Here is a 17,774-nt window from a genome sequence, read left to right on the forward strand (position 1 = left end):
GTTAATATAGACAGTATACGTGGTCAATATAGACAGTGTACGTGGTTAATATAGACAGTAGACAGTATACATGGTTAATATAGACAGTGTACGTGGTTAATATAGACAGTGTACGTGGTTAATATAGACAGTGTACGTGGTTAATATAGACAGTATACGTGGTTAATATAGACAGTCTACGTGGTTAATATAGACAGTCTACGTGGTTAATATAGACAGTATACGTGGTTAATATAGACAGTATACGTGGTTAATATAGACAGTATACGTGGTTAATATAGACAGTATACGTGGTTAATATAGACAGTGTACGTGGTTAATATAGACAGTGTACGTGGTTAATATAGACAGTGTACGTGGTTAATATAGACAGTGTACGTGGTTAATATAGACAGTGTACGTGGTTAATATAGACAGTGTACGTGGTTAATATAGACAGTGTACGTGGTTAATATAGACAGTGTACGTGGTTAATATAGACAGTGTACGTGGTTAATATAGACAGTGTACGTGGTTAATATAGACAGTGTACAGTATACGTAGTTAATATAGACAGTGTACGTGGTTAATATAGACAGTATACGTGGTTAATATAGACAGTATACGTGGTTAATATAGACAGTATACGTAGTTAATATAGACAGTATACGTGGTTAATATAGACAGTATACGTGGTTAATATAGACAGTATACGTGGTTAATATAGACAGTATACGTGGTTAATATAGACAGTATACGTGGTTAATATAGACAGTATACGTGGTTAATATAGACAGTATACAGTATACGTGGTTAATATAGACAGTATACAGTATACGTGGTTAATATAGACAGTATACAGTATACGTGGTTAATATAGACAGTATACGTGGTTAATATAGACAGTATACGTGGTTAATATAGACAGTATACGTGGTTAATATAGACAGTATACGTGGTTAATATAGACAGTATACGTGGTTAATATAGACAGTATACGTGGTTAATATAGACAGTATACGTGGTTAATATAGACAGTATACGTGGTTAATATAGACAGTATACGTGGTTAATGTAGACAGTATACGTGGTTAATGTAGACAGTATACGTGGTTAATGTAGACAGTATACGTGGTTAATGTAGACAGTATACGTGGTTAATGTAGACAGTATACGTGGTTAATATAGACAGTATAGATGGTTAATATAGACAGTATACGTGGTTAATATAGACAGTATACAGTATACGTGGTTAATATAGACAGTATACGTGGTTAATATAGACAGTATAGATGGTTAATATAGACAGTATACGTGGTTAATATAGACAGTATACAGTATACGTGGTTAATATAGACAGTATACGTGGTTAATATAGACAGTATACGTGGTTAATATAGACAGTATACGTGGTTAATATAGACAGTATACGTGGTTAATATAGACAGTATACATGGTTAATATAGACAGTATACAGTATACATGGTTAATATAGACAGTATAGATGGTTAATATAGACAGTATACGTGGTTAATATAGACAGTATACAGTATACGTGGTTAATATAGACAGTATACGTGGTTAATATAGACAGTATAGATGGTTAATATAGACAGTATACGTGGTTAATATAGACAGTATACAGTATACGTGGTTAATATAGACAGTATAGATGGTTAATATAGACAGTATACGTGGTTAATATAGACAGTATACAGTATACATGGTTAATATAGACAGTATAGATGGTTAATATAGACAGTATACGTGGTTAATATAGACAGTATACAGTATACGTGGTTAATATAGACAGTATACGTGGTTAATATAGACAGTATACGTGGTTAATATAGACAGTATACGTGGTTAATATAGACAGTATACGTGGTTAATATAGACAGTATATGTGGTTAATATAGACAGTATACGTGGTTAATATAGACAGTATACGTGGTTAATATAGACAGTATACGTGGTTAATATAGACAGTATACGTGGTTAATATAGACAGTATACGTGGTTAATATAGACAGTATACGTGGTTAATATAGACAGTATAGGTGGTTAATATAGACAGTATACGTGGTTAATATAGACAGTATACGTGGTTAATATAGACAGTATACGTGGTTAATATAGACAGTATACGTGGTTAATGTAGACAGTATACATGGTTAATATAGACAGTATACAGTATACGTGGTTAATATAGACAGTACATGGTTAATATAGACAGTATACAGTATACGTGGTTAATATAGACAGTATACAGTATACGTGGTTAATATAGACAGTATAGATGGTTAATATAGACAGTATACGTGGTTAATATAGACAGTATACGTGGTTAATATAGACAGTATAGATGGTTAATATAGACAGTATACGTGGTTAATATAGACAGTATACGTGGTTAATATAGACAGTATACGTGGTTAATATAGACAGTATACGTGGTTAATATAGACAGTATACAGTATACGTGGTTAATATAGACAGTATAGATGGTTAATATAGACAGTATACGTGGTTAATATAGACAGTATACATGGTTAATATAGACAGTATACGTGGTTAATATAGACAGTATACGTGGTTAATATAGACACTATACGTGGTTAATATAGACAGTATACGTGGTTAATATAGACAGTATACGTGGTTAATATAGACACTATACGTGGTTAATATAGACACTGTACGTGGTTAATATAGACACTGTACGTGGTTAATATAGACACTGTACGTGGTTAATATAGACACTGTACGTGGTTAATATAGACACTGTACGTGGTTAATATAGACACTGTACGTGGTTAATATAGACACTGTACGTGGTTAATATAGACACTGTACGTGGTTAATATAGACACTGTACGTGGTTAATATAGACACTGTACGTGGTTAATATAGACACTGTACGTGGTTAATATAGACAGTGTCCTTCTGTTAATATAGACAGTGTACGTGGTTAATATAGACAGTGTACGTGGTTAATATAGACAGTGTACGTGGTTAATATAGACAGTGTACGTGGTTAATATAGACAGTGTACGTGGTTAATATAGACAGTGTACGTGGTTAATATAGACAGTGTACGTGGTTAATATAGACAGTGTACGTGGTTAATATAGACAGTGTACGTGGTTAATATAGACGGTGTACGTGGTTAATATAGACGGTGTACGTGGTTAATATAGACGGTGTACGTGGTTAATATAGACGGTGTACGTGGTTAATATAGACGGTGTACGTGGTTAATATAGACGGTGTACGTGGTTAATATAGACAGTGTACGTGGTTAATATAGACAGTGTACGTGGTTAATATAGACAGTGTACGTGGTTAATATAGACAGTGTACGTGGTTAATATAGACAGTGTACGTGGTTAATATAGACAGTGTACGTGGTTAATATAGACAGTGTACGTGGTTAATATAGACAGTGTACGTGGTTAATATAGACAGTGTACGTGGTTAATATAGACAGTGTACGTGGTTAATATAGACAGTGTACGTGGTTAATATAGACAGTGTACGTGGTTAATATAGACAGTGTACGTGGTTAATATAGACAGTGTACGTGGTTAATATAGACAGTGTACGTGGTTAATATAGACAGTGTACGTGGTCAATATAGACAGTGTACGTGGTCAATATAGACAGTGTACGTGGTCAATATAGACAGTGTACGTGGTCAATATAGACAGTGTACGTGGTCAATATAGACAGTGTACGTGGTCAATATAGACAGTGTACGTGGTCAATATAGACAGTGTACGTGGTCAATATAGACAGTGTACGTGGTCAATATAGACAGTGTACGTGGTCAATATAGACAGTGTACGTGGTCAATATAGACAGTGTACGTGGTCAATATAGACAGTGTACGTGGTCAATATAGACAGTGTACGTGGTCAATATAGACAGTATACTGTATACGTGGTTAATATAGACAGTATACTGTATACGTGGTTAATATAGACAGTATACTGTATACGTGGTTAATATAGACAGTATACTGTATACGTGGTTAATATAGACAGTGTACGTGGTTAATATAGACAGTATACTGTATACGTGGTTAATATAGACAGTATACTGTATACGTGGTTAATATAGACAGTATACTGTATACGTGGTTAATATAGACAGTATACGTGGTTAATATAGACAGTAGACATGTTAATATAGACAGTATACAGTATACGTGGTTAATATAGACAGTATACGTGGTTAATATAGACAGTATACGTGGTTAATATAGACAGTATACATGTTAATATAGACAGTATACATGTTAATATAGACAGTATACGTGGTTAATATAGACAGTATACGTGGTTAATATAGACAGTAGACATGTTAATATAGACAGTATACAGTATACGTGGTTAATATAGACAGTATACAGTATACGTGGTTAATATAGACAGTATACGTGGTTAATATAGACAGTATATGTGGTTAATATAGACAGTATACGTGGTTAATATAGACAGTATACGTGGTTAATATAGACAGTATACGTGGTTAATATAGACAGTATAGATGGTTAATATAGACAGTATACGTGGTTAATATAGACAGTATACATGGTTAATATAGACAGTATACAGTATACGTGGTTAATATAGACAGTATAGATGGTTAATATAGACAGTATACGTGGTTAATATAGACAGTATACAGTATACGTGGTTAATATAGACAGTATACGTGGTTAATATAGACAGTATACGTGGTTAATATAGACAGTATACGTGGTTAATATAGACAGTATACATGGTTAATATAGACAGTATACAGTATACGTGGTTAATATAGACAGTATACGTGGTTAATATAGACAGTATACATGTTAATATAGACAGTATACATGTTAATATAGACAGTATACGTGGTTAATATAGACAGTAGACATGTTAATATAGACAGTATACAGTATACGTGGTTAATATAGACAGTATAGATGGTTAATATAGACAGTATATGTGGTTAATATAGACAGTATACAGTATACGTGGTTAATATAGACAGTATACAGTATACGTAGTTAATATAGACAGTATAGATGGTTAATATAGACAGTATACAGTATACGTGGTTAATATAGACAGTATACATGGTTAATATAGACAGTATACATGGTTAATATAGACAGTATACATGGTTAATATAGACAGTATACATGGTTAATATAGACAGTATACGTGGTTAATGTTTTATTTTTATTTCATCTTTTATTTAACCAGGTAGGCAAGTTGAGAACAAGTTCTCATTTACAACTGAGACCTGGCCAAGAATAAAGCAAAGCAGTTCGACACAAACAACAACACAGAGTTACACATGGAGTAAAACAAACACAGTCAATAATACAGTAGAAAAATAAGTCTATATACAACGTGAGCAAATGAGGTGAGATAAGGGAGGTAAAGGCAAAAAAGGCCATGGTGGCGAAGTAAATACAATATAGCAAGTAAAACACTGGAATGGTAGATTTGCAGTGGAAGAATGTGCAAAGTAGAGATAGAAATAATGGGGTGCAAAGGAGCAAAATAAATAAATACAGTAGGGAAAGAGGTAGTTGTTTGGGATAAATTATAGATGTGCTATTTACAGGTGCAGTAATCTGTGAGCTGCTCTGACAGCTGGTAGTTAAAGCTAGTGAGGGAGGTAAGTGTTTCCAGTTTCAGAGATTTTTGTAGTTCGTTCTAGTCATTGGCATTTTGGGGGTGACCAGAGAGATATACCTTCTGAAGCGCGTGCTACAGGTGGGTGCTGCTATGATGACCAGTGAGCTGAGATAAGGGGGGACTTTACCTAGCAGGGTCTTGTAGATGACCTGGAGCCAGTGGGTTTGGCGACGAGTATGAAGCGAGGGCCAGCCAACGAGAGGGTACAGGTCTGTTTTTGATTTGACACACTGAACTCGATCAGAGAAGTAGTTGGTGAACCAGGCGAGGCAATCATTTGAGAATCCAAGGCTATCAAATCTGCCGATGAGGATGTGGAGATTGACAGAGTGGAAAGCCTTGGCCAGATCAATGAACACGGCTGCACAGTATTGTTTCTTGTCGATGGCGGTTAAGATATCGTTTAGGACCTTGAGCGTGGCTGAGGTGCACCCATGACCAGCTCTGAAACTAGATTGCATAGCGGAGAAGGTGCGGTGGGATTCGAAATGGTCAGTTATCTTTTTGTTGACTTGGCTTTCGAAGACCTTAGAAAGGCAGGGTAGGACAGATCTAGGTCTGTAGCAGTTTGGGTCAAGTGTCCCTCTCTTTGAAGAGGGGTATGACCGCAGCTGCTTTCCAATCATTGGGAATCTCAGACGACACGAAAGAAAGGTTGAACAGGCTAGTAATAGGGGTGGCAACAATTTTGTCAGATAGAAAGAAAGGGTTCAGATTGTCTAGCCCGGCTGATTTGTAGTGGTCCAGATTTTGCAGCTCTTTCAGGACATCAGCTGACTGGATTTGGGAGAAGGAGAAATGGGGAAGGCTTGAGCGAGTTTCTGTGGGGGGTGCAGTGCTGTTGACCGGGGTAGGGGTAGCCAGGTGGAAAGCATGGCCAGCTGTAGAAAAATGCTTATTGAAATTCTCAATTATAGTGGATTTATCGGTGGTGACAGTGTTTCCTATCCTTAGTGCAGTGGGCAGCTGGGAGGAGGTGTTCTTATTCTCCATGGACTTTACAGTGTCCCAGAACGTTTTAGAGTTTGTGTTGCAGGAAGCAAAATTCTGCTTGAAAAAGCTAACCTTGGCTTTTCTAACTGCCTGTGTATATTGGTTTCTAGCTTCCCTGAAAATTTGCATATCACGGGGGCTGTTGGATGCTAATGCAGAACGCCATAGGATGTTTTTGTTGTGTTTGTTAAGGGCAGTCGGGTCTGGAGAGAACCAAGGGCGATATCTGTTCCTGGTTCTAAATTTCTTGAATGGGGCATGCTTATTTAAGATATTGAGGAAGGCATTTAAAAAAAATAACCAGGTATCCTCTACTGATGGGATGAGGTCAATATCCTTCCAGGATACCCGGGCCAGGTCGATTAGAAAGACCTGCTCGCTGAAGTTTTTCAGGGAGCGTTTTAGATCGTTTGACCTCTTACCCATTACGTATGCAGGCAGTGATCGCCGAGATCTTGGTTGAAAACAGCAGATGTGTATTTCGAGGGCAAATTGGTTAGGATGATATGAGGGTGCCCGTGTTTACGGCTTTGGGGTAGTACCTGGTAGTGTCATTTGATAATTTGTGTGAGATTGAGGGCATCAAGCTTAGATTGTAGGATGGCTGGGGTGATTTGCTGCAAGAGGGACTGGTGTACTCACAAAATAGATGGAATCATGAGAAGGAAAATTATGTGGATATATTGAAGCAACATCTCAAGACATCAGTTAAAGCTTGGTCGCAAATTGGTCTTCCAAATGGACAATGACCCCAAGCGTACGTCCAAAGTTGTGGCAAAATGGCTTAAGGACAACAAAGTCAAGGTATTGGAATGGCCATCACAAACACCTGACCTCAATCCTATAGAACATTTGTGGGCAGAACTGAAAAGGCGTGTGCGAGCAAGGAGGCCTACAAACCTGACTCAGTTACACCAGCTCTGTCAGGAGGATGGGCCAAAATTCACCCAACTTATTGTGGGAAGCTTGTGGAAGGCTACCTGAGACGTTTGGCCCAAGTTAAAGTATTTGAAGGCAATGCTAACAAATAGTAATTGAATGTATGTATACTTCTGACCCACTGGGAATGTGATGAAAGAAATAAAAGCTGAAATAAATCATTCTCTATTATTATTCTGACATTTCACGTTCTTAAAATAAAGTGGTCATCCTAACTGACCGACAACAGGGAATTTTTACTATGATTAAATGTCAGGAATTGTCAGAAACTGAGTTGAAATGGAGTTGGCTAAGGTGTATGTAAACTTCTGACTTCAACTGTACGTGGTTAATATAGACAGTATTCATGGTTAATATCTGTCCTTTACCTCTGCTAGATTATTTTTTATTTTTTATCAAATGTGATTTTTGAAAACAAATAATCAATTGGAGTCAAGACATGGATGGATTTAAATCATGTTTATCTTGACCAAATATCAATGAAACAAGGTTTTCATCACTTTGTTTTTTGCTTTGAACTGAACACATTTTACATACAGCGTTTTATGCAAATGAAAACAAATTAAGGTCGGTGTACACACCACATGAGGGACAGAGTTTTACTGTCTGTGTCGCAATGTATTTGCATGTATTTCTTTGGTCCACACACATCGTTGCGCCTCTTCTTGACGCTACCGGCTGCAATCTAGAATGATAAACACTTTGTTCAGGAATTTGACTAGCATCTCACTCACATATATAGTTACAGCAGGCCAAGGTGGGAGATTCAGACACACACACACACATGCAACAACATCACACTTTCGGTATTGGAGTTGTTGGTTCTGTGGGTCAGGTGCACGGGAGTCCAGCATCATCCTGAATCCTCCTCACGATGGCTGCAGAAGCTGGGGTCTTTGGGATATGACACCTCCTCTGGATTTGAGGTCTTACCAATGTTTTGCCCATCTCCTCGAGAAAGATCCATCTCCTCTGGAGCTTCCCTCTGTTCCAATCTGGGTTCAACGCCGTCCAGATGACTAACGTGTTGTACGCCGAGATGTCCAAGATGTTGAAGAATATCACAAGATGCCAGCGTAGGGTTCTTCTTTGGCAGCTGTAGCCAGTCACCAGCTTGTCTAAATTGTCCACCCCTCCTTTTGTGATGTCCATTGTGATTTAATTTGTTTTAATGTTCCTGGCCACAGATTCTCCCATCCCTATACAGCGTACTCATGAGTACCCCATTTGTGCCTTTCTTTGGCACGTAGGACACTGGGGACGTGTCGACCGTGAACACAAACTTAGAGGAATTGAAAGGCCTGTTCCGTGTATTCAACAGCTGAGGTGGGAGCTCTGGCTTGTTTTTTTTTTTCTTACTGTTCCTACCATTGTCAGCTTCCTCTTGAGGAACTCCTGTCCCAGCTTCCTCTTGAGGAACTCCTGTCCCAGTTTCCTGTTGAGGAACTCCTGTCCCAGTTTCCTGTTGAGGAACTCCTGTCCCAGTTTCCTCTTGAGGAACTCCTGTCCCAGTTTCCTCTTGAGGAACTCCTGTCCCAGCTTCCTCTTGAGGAACTCCTGTCCCAGCTTCCTCTTGAGGAACTCCTGTCCCAGCTTCCTCTTGAGGAACTCCTGTCCCAGCTTCCTCTTGAGGAACTCCTGTCCCAGCTTGTGCCAAGTAAAAAGTTATCATGTGATGTTGTGGCCACAGACTCCCTGTGTCACGTCGAGTACAACCCGTATCCCTTGGTTCTTCTCAGGGGCTCCTCCATCTGGATACACTTGCAAGTTCCACACATATGATGAAGCAGCATCACAGGCAGCCCAGATCTTGTTTCCATATTTTTCAGGTTTAGACGGTATGTACTGTCTGAATGGGCAGCAGCCCCTATATGGCATAAACTGCTCATCAACTGTAACGTTGGGCCCAGGGATGTAAAACAGGGGAAGACGGTCCACCCACTTGTTCCACGCTGACCTGATTGCAGCTAGCTTGTCTCTCTGCACTGACCTGATTGCAGCTAGCTTGTCTCTCTGCACTGACCTGATTGCAGCTAGCTTGTCTCTCTGCACTAACCTGATTGCAGCTAGCTTGTCTCTCTACAATGACCTGGTTGCAGCTAGCTTGTCTCTCTGCACTGACCTGGTTGCAGCTAGCTTGTCTCTCTGCACTGACCTGATTGCAGCTAGCTTGTCTCTCTGCACTGACCTGATTGCAGCTAGCTTGTCTCTCTGCACTGACCTGATTGCAGCTAGCTTGTCTCTCTGCACTGACCTGATTGCAGCTAGCTTGTCTCTCTGCACTGACCTGATTGCAGCTAGCTTGTCTCTCTGCACTAACCTGATTGCAGCTAGCTTGTCTCTCTGCACTAACCTGATTGCAGCTAGCTTGTCTCTCTGCAATGACCTGATTGCAGCTAGCTTGTCTCTGCACTGACCTGATTGCAGCTAGCTTGTCTCTCTGCACTGACCCGATTGCAGCTAGCTTGTCTCTCTGCACTGACCCGATGGCAGCTAGCTTGTCTCTCTGCACTGACCCGATGGCAGCTAGCTTGTCTCTCTGCACTGACCCGATGGCAGCTAGCTTGTCTCTCTGCACTGACCCGATGGCAGCTAGCTTGTCTCTCTGCACTGACCCGATGGCAGATAGCTTGTCTCTCTGCACTGACCCGATGGCAGCTAGCTTGTCTCTCTGCACTGACCCGATGGCAGCTAGCTTGTCTCTCTGCCACCGAGCTGGTCTGGTGTCTCGGTTATCGAAGCGGATAATCCTGGAAATAACGTGGTGTTCCAGAGACATTGTTGCACTGAAAGGTTTTCTGCCAGTTTCTGCATCCCACAGGGATTCTGTGGATTCCCCCATTGGACCTGAAAACACCAGCAAGGATAAGAACCCCAAAGTATGCATGCAAATGAGTTTGGTCCATCTCCTTCCATCTCTCCAAAACACTTCTTCCCTCCAAATTAGTGCAGTACAGAATTGTTTTCTGGATGGTGTCTGGGATGAACAGTTGAAAAGAAGACTATGTCCTGCACATGAGTAACCACCATCTGCGCTGTCCCTGGTTGCATCCTTATCACATTGGCAGCCATGCTGGGTGGCTCATTCCTTGGGCAAGAAGACCATTCAATTCCACCATTTTTTTACATCCATATTTCTCCTCCGGCTGCTGCTGAGCTGGTTGCTGACGGGATGGTCCTAGATCTGGCTGAGGATCAATCTTACCTTCTTCCAACTCACTGTCAGACTCCGAATTGACAGACATGATCCTCATATTCTGAAAATTCTTCATCTTCCAAAGTGGAAGACGCTTCTTCCAAACCAGCTTCTCTCTTCTTTTAAATCCACAATGGAACTTTATCTAAACTTCACCTTAATGCAACCGCTGTGTCAGATTTCAAAATTTTACGGAGCTCAGAGCCCAAACCAGCCAAAATAAATCTCTGCCATGTTGCGGATATTAATTTACCTTTGATTATCTTCATCAGAATGTCCTGTAGTCACAGTCTGCTGTAGTCACCGTGCCCTGTAGTCACCGTGCCCTGTAGTCACCGTGCCCTGTAGTCACTGTGCCCTGTAGTCACTGTGCCCTGTAGTCACCGTGCCCTGTAGTCACTGTGCCCTGTAATCACCATCTGCTGTAATCACCGTGCCCTGTACACACCATCTGCTGTAATCACCGTGCCCTGTAGTCACCGTGCCCTGTAGTCACCGTGCCCTGTAGTCACCGTGCCCTGTAGTCACCGTGCCCTGTAGTCACCGTGCCCTGTAGTCACCGTGCCCTGTAGTCACCGTGCCCTGTAGTCACCGTGCCCTGTAGTCACCGTGCCCTGTAGTCACCGTGCCCTGTAGTCACCGTGCCCTGTAGTCACCGTGCCCTGTAGTCACCGTGCCCTGTAGTCACCGTGCCCTGTAGTCACCGTGCCCTGTAGTCACCGTGCCCTGTAGTCACCGTGCCCTGTAGTCACCGTGCCCTGTAGTCACTGTGCCCTGTAGTCACTGTGCCCTGTAGTCACTGTGCCCTGTAGTCACCGTGCCCTGTAGTCACTGTGCCCTGTAATCACCATCTGCTGTAATCACCGTGCCCTGTACACACCATCTGCTGTAATCACCGTGCCCTGTAGTCACCGTGCCCTGTAGTCACCGTGCCCTGTAGTCACCGTGCCCTGTAGTCACCGTGCCCTGTAGTCACCGTGCCCTGTAGTCACCGTGCCCTGTAGTCACTGTGCCCTGTACTCACCATCTGCTGTAATCACCGTGCCCTGTACTCACCATCTGCTGTAGTCACCGTGCCCTGTAGTCACCGTGCCCTGTAGTCACCGTGCCCTGTGGTCACCGTGCCCTGTGGTCACCGTGCCCTGTGGTCACCGTGCCCTGTGGTCACCATCTGCTGTAATCACCGTGCCCTGTAGTCACCGTGCCCTGTAGTCACCGTGCCCTGTAATCACCGTGCCCTGTAATCACCGTGCCCTGTAGTCACCATCTGCTGTAATCACCGTGCCCTGTACTCACCATCTGCTGTACTCACCGTGCCCTGTACTCACCGTGCCCTGTAGTCACCGTGCCCTGTAGTCACCGTGCCCTGTAGTCACCGTGCCCTGTAGTCACCGTGCCCTGTAGTCACCATCTGCTGTAGTCACCATCTGCTGTAATCACCATCTGCTGTAATCACCATCTGCTGTAATCACCGTGCCCTGTACTCACCATCTGCTGTAATCACCGTGCCCTGTACTCACCATCTGCTGTACTCACCGTGCCCTGTACTCACCGTGCCCTGTAGTCACCGTGCCCTGTAGTCACCGTGCCCTGTACTCACCGTGCCCTGTAGTCACCGTGCCCTGTACTCACCGTGCCCTGTACTCACCGTGCCCTGTAGTCACCGTGCCCTGTAGTCACCGTGCCCTGTAGTCACTGTGCCCTGTACTCACCATCTGCTGTAATCACCGTGCCCTGTACTCACCATCTGCTGTAGTCACCGTGCCCTGTAGTCACCGTGCCCTGTAGTCACCGTGCCCTGTGGTCACCGTGCCCTGTGGTCACCGTGCCCTGTGGTCACCGTGCCCTGTGGTCACCGTGCCCTGTGGTCACCGTGCCCTGTGGTCACCGTGCCCTGTGGTCACCGTGCCCTGTGGTCACCATCTGCTGTAATCACCGTGCCCTGTAGTCACCGTGCCCTGTAGTCACCGTGCCCTGTAATCACCGTGCCCTGTAATCACCGTGCCCTGTAGTCACCATCTGCTGTAATCACCGTGCCCTGTACTCACCATCTGCTGTACTCACCGTGCCCTGTACTCACCGTGCCCTGTAGTCACCGTGCCCTGTAGTCACCGTGCCCTGTAGTCACCGTGCCCTGTAGTCACCGTGCCCTGTAGTCACCATCTGCTGTAGTCACCATCTGCTGTAATCACCATCTGCTGTAATCACCATCTGCTGTAATCACCGTGCCCTGTACTCACCATCTGCTGTAATCACCGTGCCCTGTACTCACCATCTGCTGTACTCACCGTGCCCTGTACTCACCGTGCCCTGTAGTCACCGTGCCCTGTAGTCACCGTGCCCTGTAGTCACCGTGCCCTGTACTCACCGTGCCCTGTAGTCACCGTGCCCTGTAGTCACCGTGCCCTGTAGTCACCGTGCCCTGTAGTCACCGTGCCCTGTAGTCACCGTGCCCTGTAGTCACCGTGCCCTGTAGTCACCGTGCCCTGTAGTCACCGTGCCCTGTAGTCACCGTGCCCTGTAGTCACCGTGCCCTGTAGTCACCGTGCCCTGTAGTCACCGTGCCCTGTAGTCACCGTGCCCTGTAGTCACCGTGCCCTGTAGTCACCGTGCCCTGTAGTCACCGTGCCCTGTAGTCACCGTGCCCTGTAGTCACCGTGCCCTGTAGTCACCGTGCCCTGTAGTCACCGTGCCCTGTAGTCACCATCTGCTGTAATCACCGTGCCCTGTAGTCACCGTGCCCTGTAGTCACCGTGCCCTGTAGTCACTGTGCCCTGTAGTCACTGTGCCCTGTAGTCACCGTGCCCTGTAGTCACCGTGCCCTGTAGTCACTGTGCCCTGTAGTCACTGTGCCCTGTAGTCACTGTGCCCTGTAGTCACTGTGCCCTGTAATCACCATCTGCTGTAATCACCATCTGCTGTAATCACCATCTGCTGTAATCACCATCTGCTGTAATCACCGTGCCCTGTACTCACCATCTGCTGTACTCACCATCTGCTGTACTCACCGTGCCCTGTAGTCACCGTGCCCTGTAGTCACCGTGCCCTGTAGTCACCGTGCCCTGTGGTCACCGTGCCCTGTGGTCACCGTGCCCTGTGGTCACCGTGCCCTGTGGTCACCGTGCCCTGTGGTCACCGTGCCCTGTGGTCACCGTGCCCTGTGGTCACCGTGCCCTGTGGTCACCGTGCCCTGTGGTCACCGTGCCCTGTGGTCACCATCCCTGTGGTCACCGTGCCCTGTGGTCACCGTGCCCTGTGGTCACCGTGCCCTGTGGTCACCGTGCCCTGTAGTCACCGTGCCCTGTGGTCACCGTGCCCTGTGGTCACCGTGCCCTGTGGTCACCGTGCCCTGTGGTCACCGTGCCCTGTGGTCACCGTGCCCTGTGGTCACCGTGCCCTGTGGTCACCGTGCCCTGTGGTCACCGTGCCCTGTGGTCACCGTGCCCTGTAGTCACCGTGCCCTGTAGTCACCATCTGCTGTAATCATCGTTCCCTGTACTCACTGTGCCCTGTACTCACTGTGCCCTGTACTCACTGTGCCCTGTAAACACTGTGCCCTGTAAACACTGTGCCCTGTAAACACTGTGCCCTGTAAACACTGTGCCCTGTAATCACTGTGCCCTGTAAACACTGTGCCCTGTACTCACCATCTGTTGTAATCACCGTGCCCTGTAGTCACCGTGCCCTGTAGTCACCGTGCCCTGTAGTCACCGTGCCCTGTAGTCACCGTGCCCTGTAGTCACCGTGCCCTGTAGTCACCGTGCCCTGTAGTCACCGTGCCCTGTAGTAACCATCTGCTGTAATCATCGTTCCCTGTACTCACTGTGCCCTGTACTCACTGTGCCCTGTAAACACTGTGCCCTGTAAACACTGTGCCCTGTAATCACTGTGCCCTGTAAACACTGTGCCCTGTAAACACTGTGCCCTGTACTCACCATCTGTTGTAATCACCGTGCCCTGTAGTCACCGTGCCCTGTAGTCACCGTGCCCTGTAGTCACCGTGCCCTGTAGTCACCGTGCCCTGTAGTCACCGTGCCCTGTAGTCACCGTGCCCTGTAGTCACCGTGCCCTGTAGTCACCGTGCCCTGTAGTCACCGTGCCCTGTAGTCACCGTGCCCTGTAGTCACCGTGCCCTGTAGTCACCATCTGCTGTAATCACCATCTGCTGTAATCATCGTTCCCTGTACTCACTGTGCCCTGTACTCACTGTGCCCTGTACTCACTGTGCCCTGTACTCACTGTGCCCTGTACTCACTGTGCCCTGTAAACACTGTGCCCTGTAAACACTGTGCCCTGTAAACACTGTGCCCTGTAAACACTGTGCCCTGTAATCACTGTGCCCTGTAAACACTGTGCCCTGTACTCACCATCTGTTGTAATCACCGTGCCCTGTAGTCACCGTGCCCTGTAGTCACCGTGCCCTGTAGTCACCGTGCCCTGTAGTCACCGTGCCCTGTAGTCACCGTGCCCTGTAGTCACCGTGCCCTGTAGTCACCGTGCCCTGTAGTCACCGTGCCCTGTAGTCACCGTGCCCTGTAGTCACCGTGCCCTGTAGTAACCATCTGCTGTAATCACCATCTGCTGTAATCATCGTTCCCTGTACTCACTGTGCCCTGTAAACACTGTGCCCTGTAAACACTGTGCCCTGTAATCACTGTGCCCTGTAATCATCGTGCCCTGTAAACACTGTGCCCTGTACTCACCATCTGTTGTAATCACCGTGCCCTGTAGTCACCGTGCCCTGTAGTCACCGTGCCCTGTAGTCACCGTGCCCTGTAGTCACCGTGCCCTGTAGTCACCGTGCCCTGTAGTCACCGTGCCCTGTAGTCACCGTGCCCTGTAGTCACCGTGCCCTGTAGTCACCGTGCCCTGTAGTCACCGTGCCCTGTAGTCACCGTGCCCTGTAATCACCATCTGCTGTAATTACCATCTGCTGTAATCATCGTTCCCTGTACTCACTGTGCCCTGTAAACACTGTGCCCTGTAAACACTGTGCCCTGTAATCACTGTGCCCTGTAATCATCGTGCCCTGTAAACACAGTGCCCTGTAAACACTGTGCCCTGTACTCACCATCTGTTGTAATCACCGTGCCCTGTAGTCACCGTGCCCTGTAGTCACTGTGCCCTGTAATCATCGTGCCCTGTAAACACAGTGCCCTGTAAACACTGTGCCCTGTACTCACCATCTGTTGTAATCACCGTGCCCTGTAGTCACTGTGCCCTGTAGTCACTGTGCCCTGTAGTCACCGTTCCCTGTAGTCACCATCTGCTGTAATCACCGTGCCCTGTAATCACCGTGCCCTGTAATCACTGTGCCCTGTACTCACCATCTGTTGTAATCACCGTGCCCTGTAAACACTGTGCCCTGTACTCACCATCTGTTGTAATCACCGTGCCCTGTAAACACTGTGCCCTGTAGTCACCGTGCCCTGTAGTCACCGTGCCCTGTAGTCAACCTATACTTCTATCTGTCAGTACTTGAACACTAGTCTCTGGGATGTTACTACTTGATATATTTTACAACATTTGCTGTGTTTAGTAGCTCAATCTATCAGTTCGTCTTATTTATCTCTTGGAGGTGTCTGTGGATTGGTGATGTGAGTTTTTATAGCGCTAGAGAAATGCCTAGGAAAGACTCTGACAAGGTAAATACTGCAGTAGCGATACTATCAACTGTTTTCAGGTGGGGGGGGGGGGGTCTCTTTATCGAGAACGTTTTGTTTTCTTCTATTCACTGACGGTAGACAATTTATGTTGCTGCTGTTGTTTTTTTTCCCAGGGAATGTGTTCCTGAAGCACGGTTCAGAGTTGCGCATCATTCCCAGAGACAGAGTGGGAGGAAGGGGAGTAGGAACAGACCGATCTTCCTCATCCTCCTCCTTGAAGACCCAATGACTCAAACACACACACACACCGGCTGAATCATGTTTCACTTCTGACCTGCGGAACACTCAGTGTGTTTATATATTTTCTAGACCTGAAATGACTACACACACACACACACACACACACACACACACACACACACACACACACACACACACACACACACACACACACACACACACACACACACACAAAGAGACAGCAGCAAGATTAATTCTGTCTATCCTGTCTGCACTCTCCAAATGCAACGTCACCCCAGGCTGTCCATAGATACTCTCACACTGAAGTAATTGATGACACACACACTCTGGCGGCTTCAAGAGAAGGACTTGGCGGAAGCTTAGCAGACAATGTGCTTGTGAACAGTTGTAGTTTTGTGTTCCTATTTTAGTTGTAATGGTAAATGGCTAATATATCTGCCTCTTTTTTTTTGCGAACGAAATCTGTGGCCATATTTAGGGATGTATGTACTTACTTTCTGAAGAGGATTAATTAATTAATGTTTGTACTACACCTTCAAATGATTTAGCTTGTTCAGCATGCTTTCAGAGAGCATTGTTATATCACTCGTTTAATAAATGATGCTTGTTTCAAGGAAGCTGTCTGTTTTTAGGTAGTCTCGTCTAGCATCCTTTTCCAGAGACTAATACTGTCCAAGCGAGCATCCATAACTTACAATGCAGATCTTTCTGGAATATATTAATGTATTGCATTTCCCATTCGAGCCCGAGATCATTTTGTAATGCCATTATTTCAAGTCTGTTTTGGGGCGGTTAAGGAAAACCATGATGGTTTTTTCAATATTCTCTGGACATGGGTTTTACTGTCTTGTACCCTCCAGAATTAACTTTCCAAGTTAAATAAAATAAAAATATAAAAAATGAATAAATTGTATTGTGATAAACTGAACATGGAGCTCTGCTGCCATCTGTCTGATTCCAACAGTACTGCTGGATGTCATTCAGTACAGCAGGCAACACTGGCATGTCGTATAGCAGAGCCTAACGGTTAAAATATCATTAGGCCAGTAACTGAACGGTCGCTGGTTCGAATCACCGGGGAAAGACACCTGATCCTAATTGCTA

General features: G+C 45.0%; 1 protein-coding gene across 1 annotated transcript in view; it reads left to right on the plus strand.

The window, feature by feature from the left end:
- ufm1 (ubiquitin-fold modifier 1) overlaps positions 1 to 17,283 on the plus strand; it is a 43,778-nt gene extending 26,495 nt beyond the window's left edge. The window contains exon 6 of the mRNA XM_046317545.1: positions 16,583 to 17,283. Coding sequence (XP_046173501.1) covers positions 16,583 to 16,698 — 116 coding nt within the window. The 3' untranslated portion in view covers positions 16,699 to 17,283. The remainder of the gene's footprint in view (positions 1 to 16,582) is intronic.
- Positions 17,284 to 17,774: the final 491 nt, after the last annotated feature.

The sequence above is a fragment of the Oncorhynchus gorbuscha genome, linkage group LG20 (assembly GCF_021184085.1).
Source record: "Oncorhynchus gorbuscha isolate QuinsamMale2020 ecotype Even-year linkage group LG20, OgorEven_v1.0, whole genome shotgun sequence".
Classification (NCBI taxonomy): domain Eukaryota; kingdom Metazoa; phylum Chordata; class Actinopteri; order Salmoniformes; family Salmonidae; genus Oncorhynchus; species Oncorhynchus gorbuscha.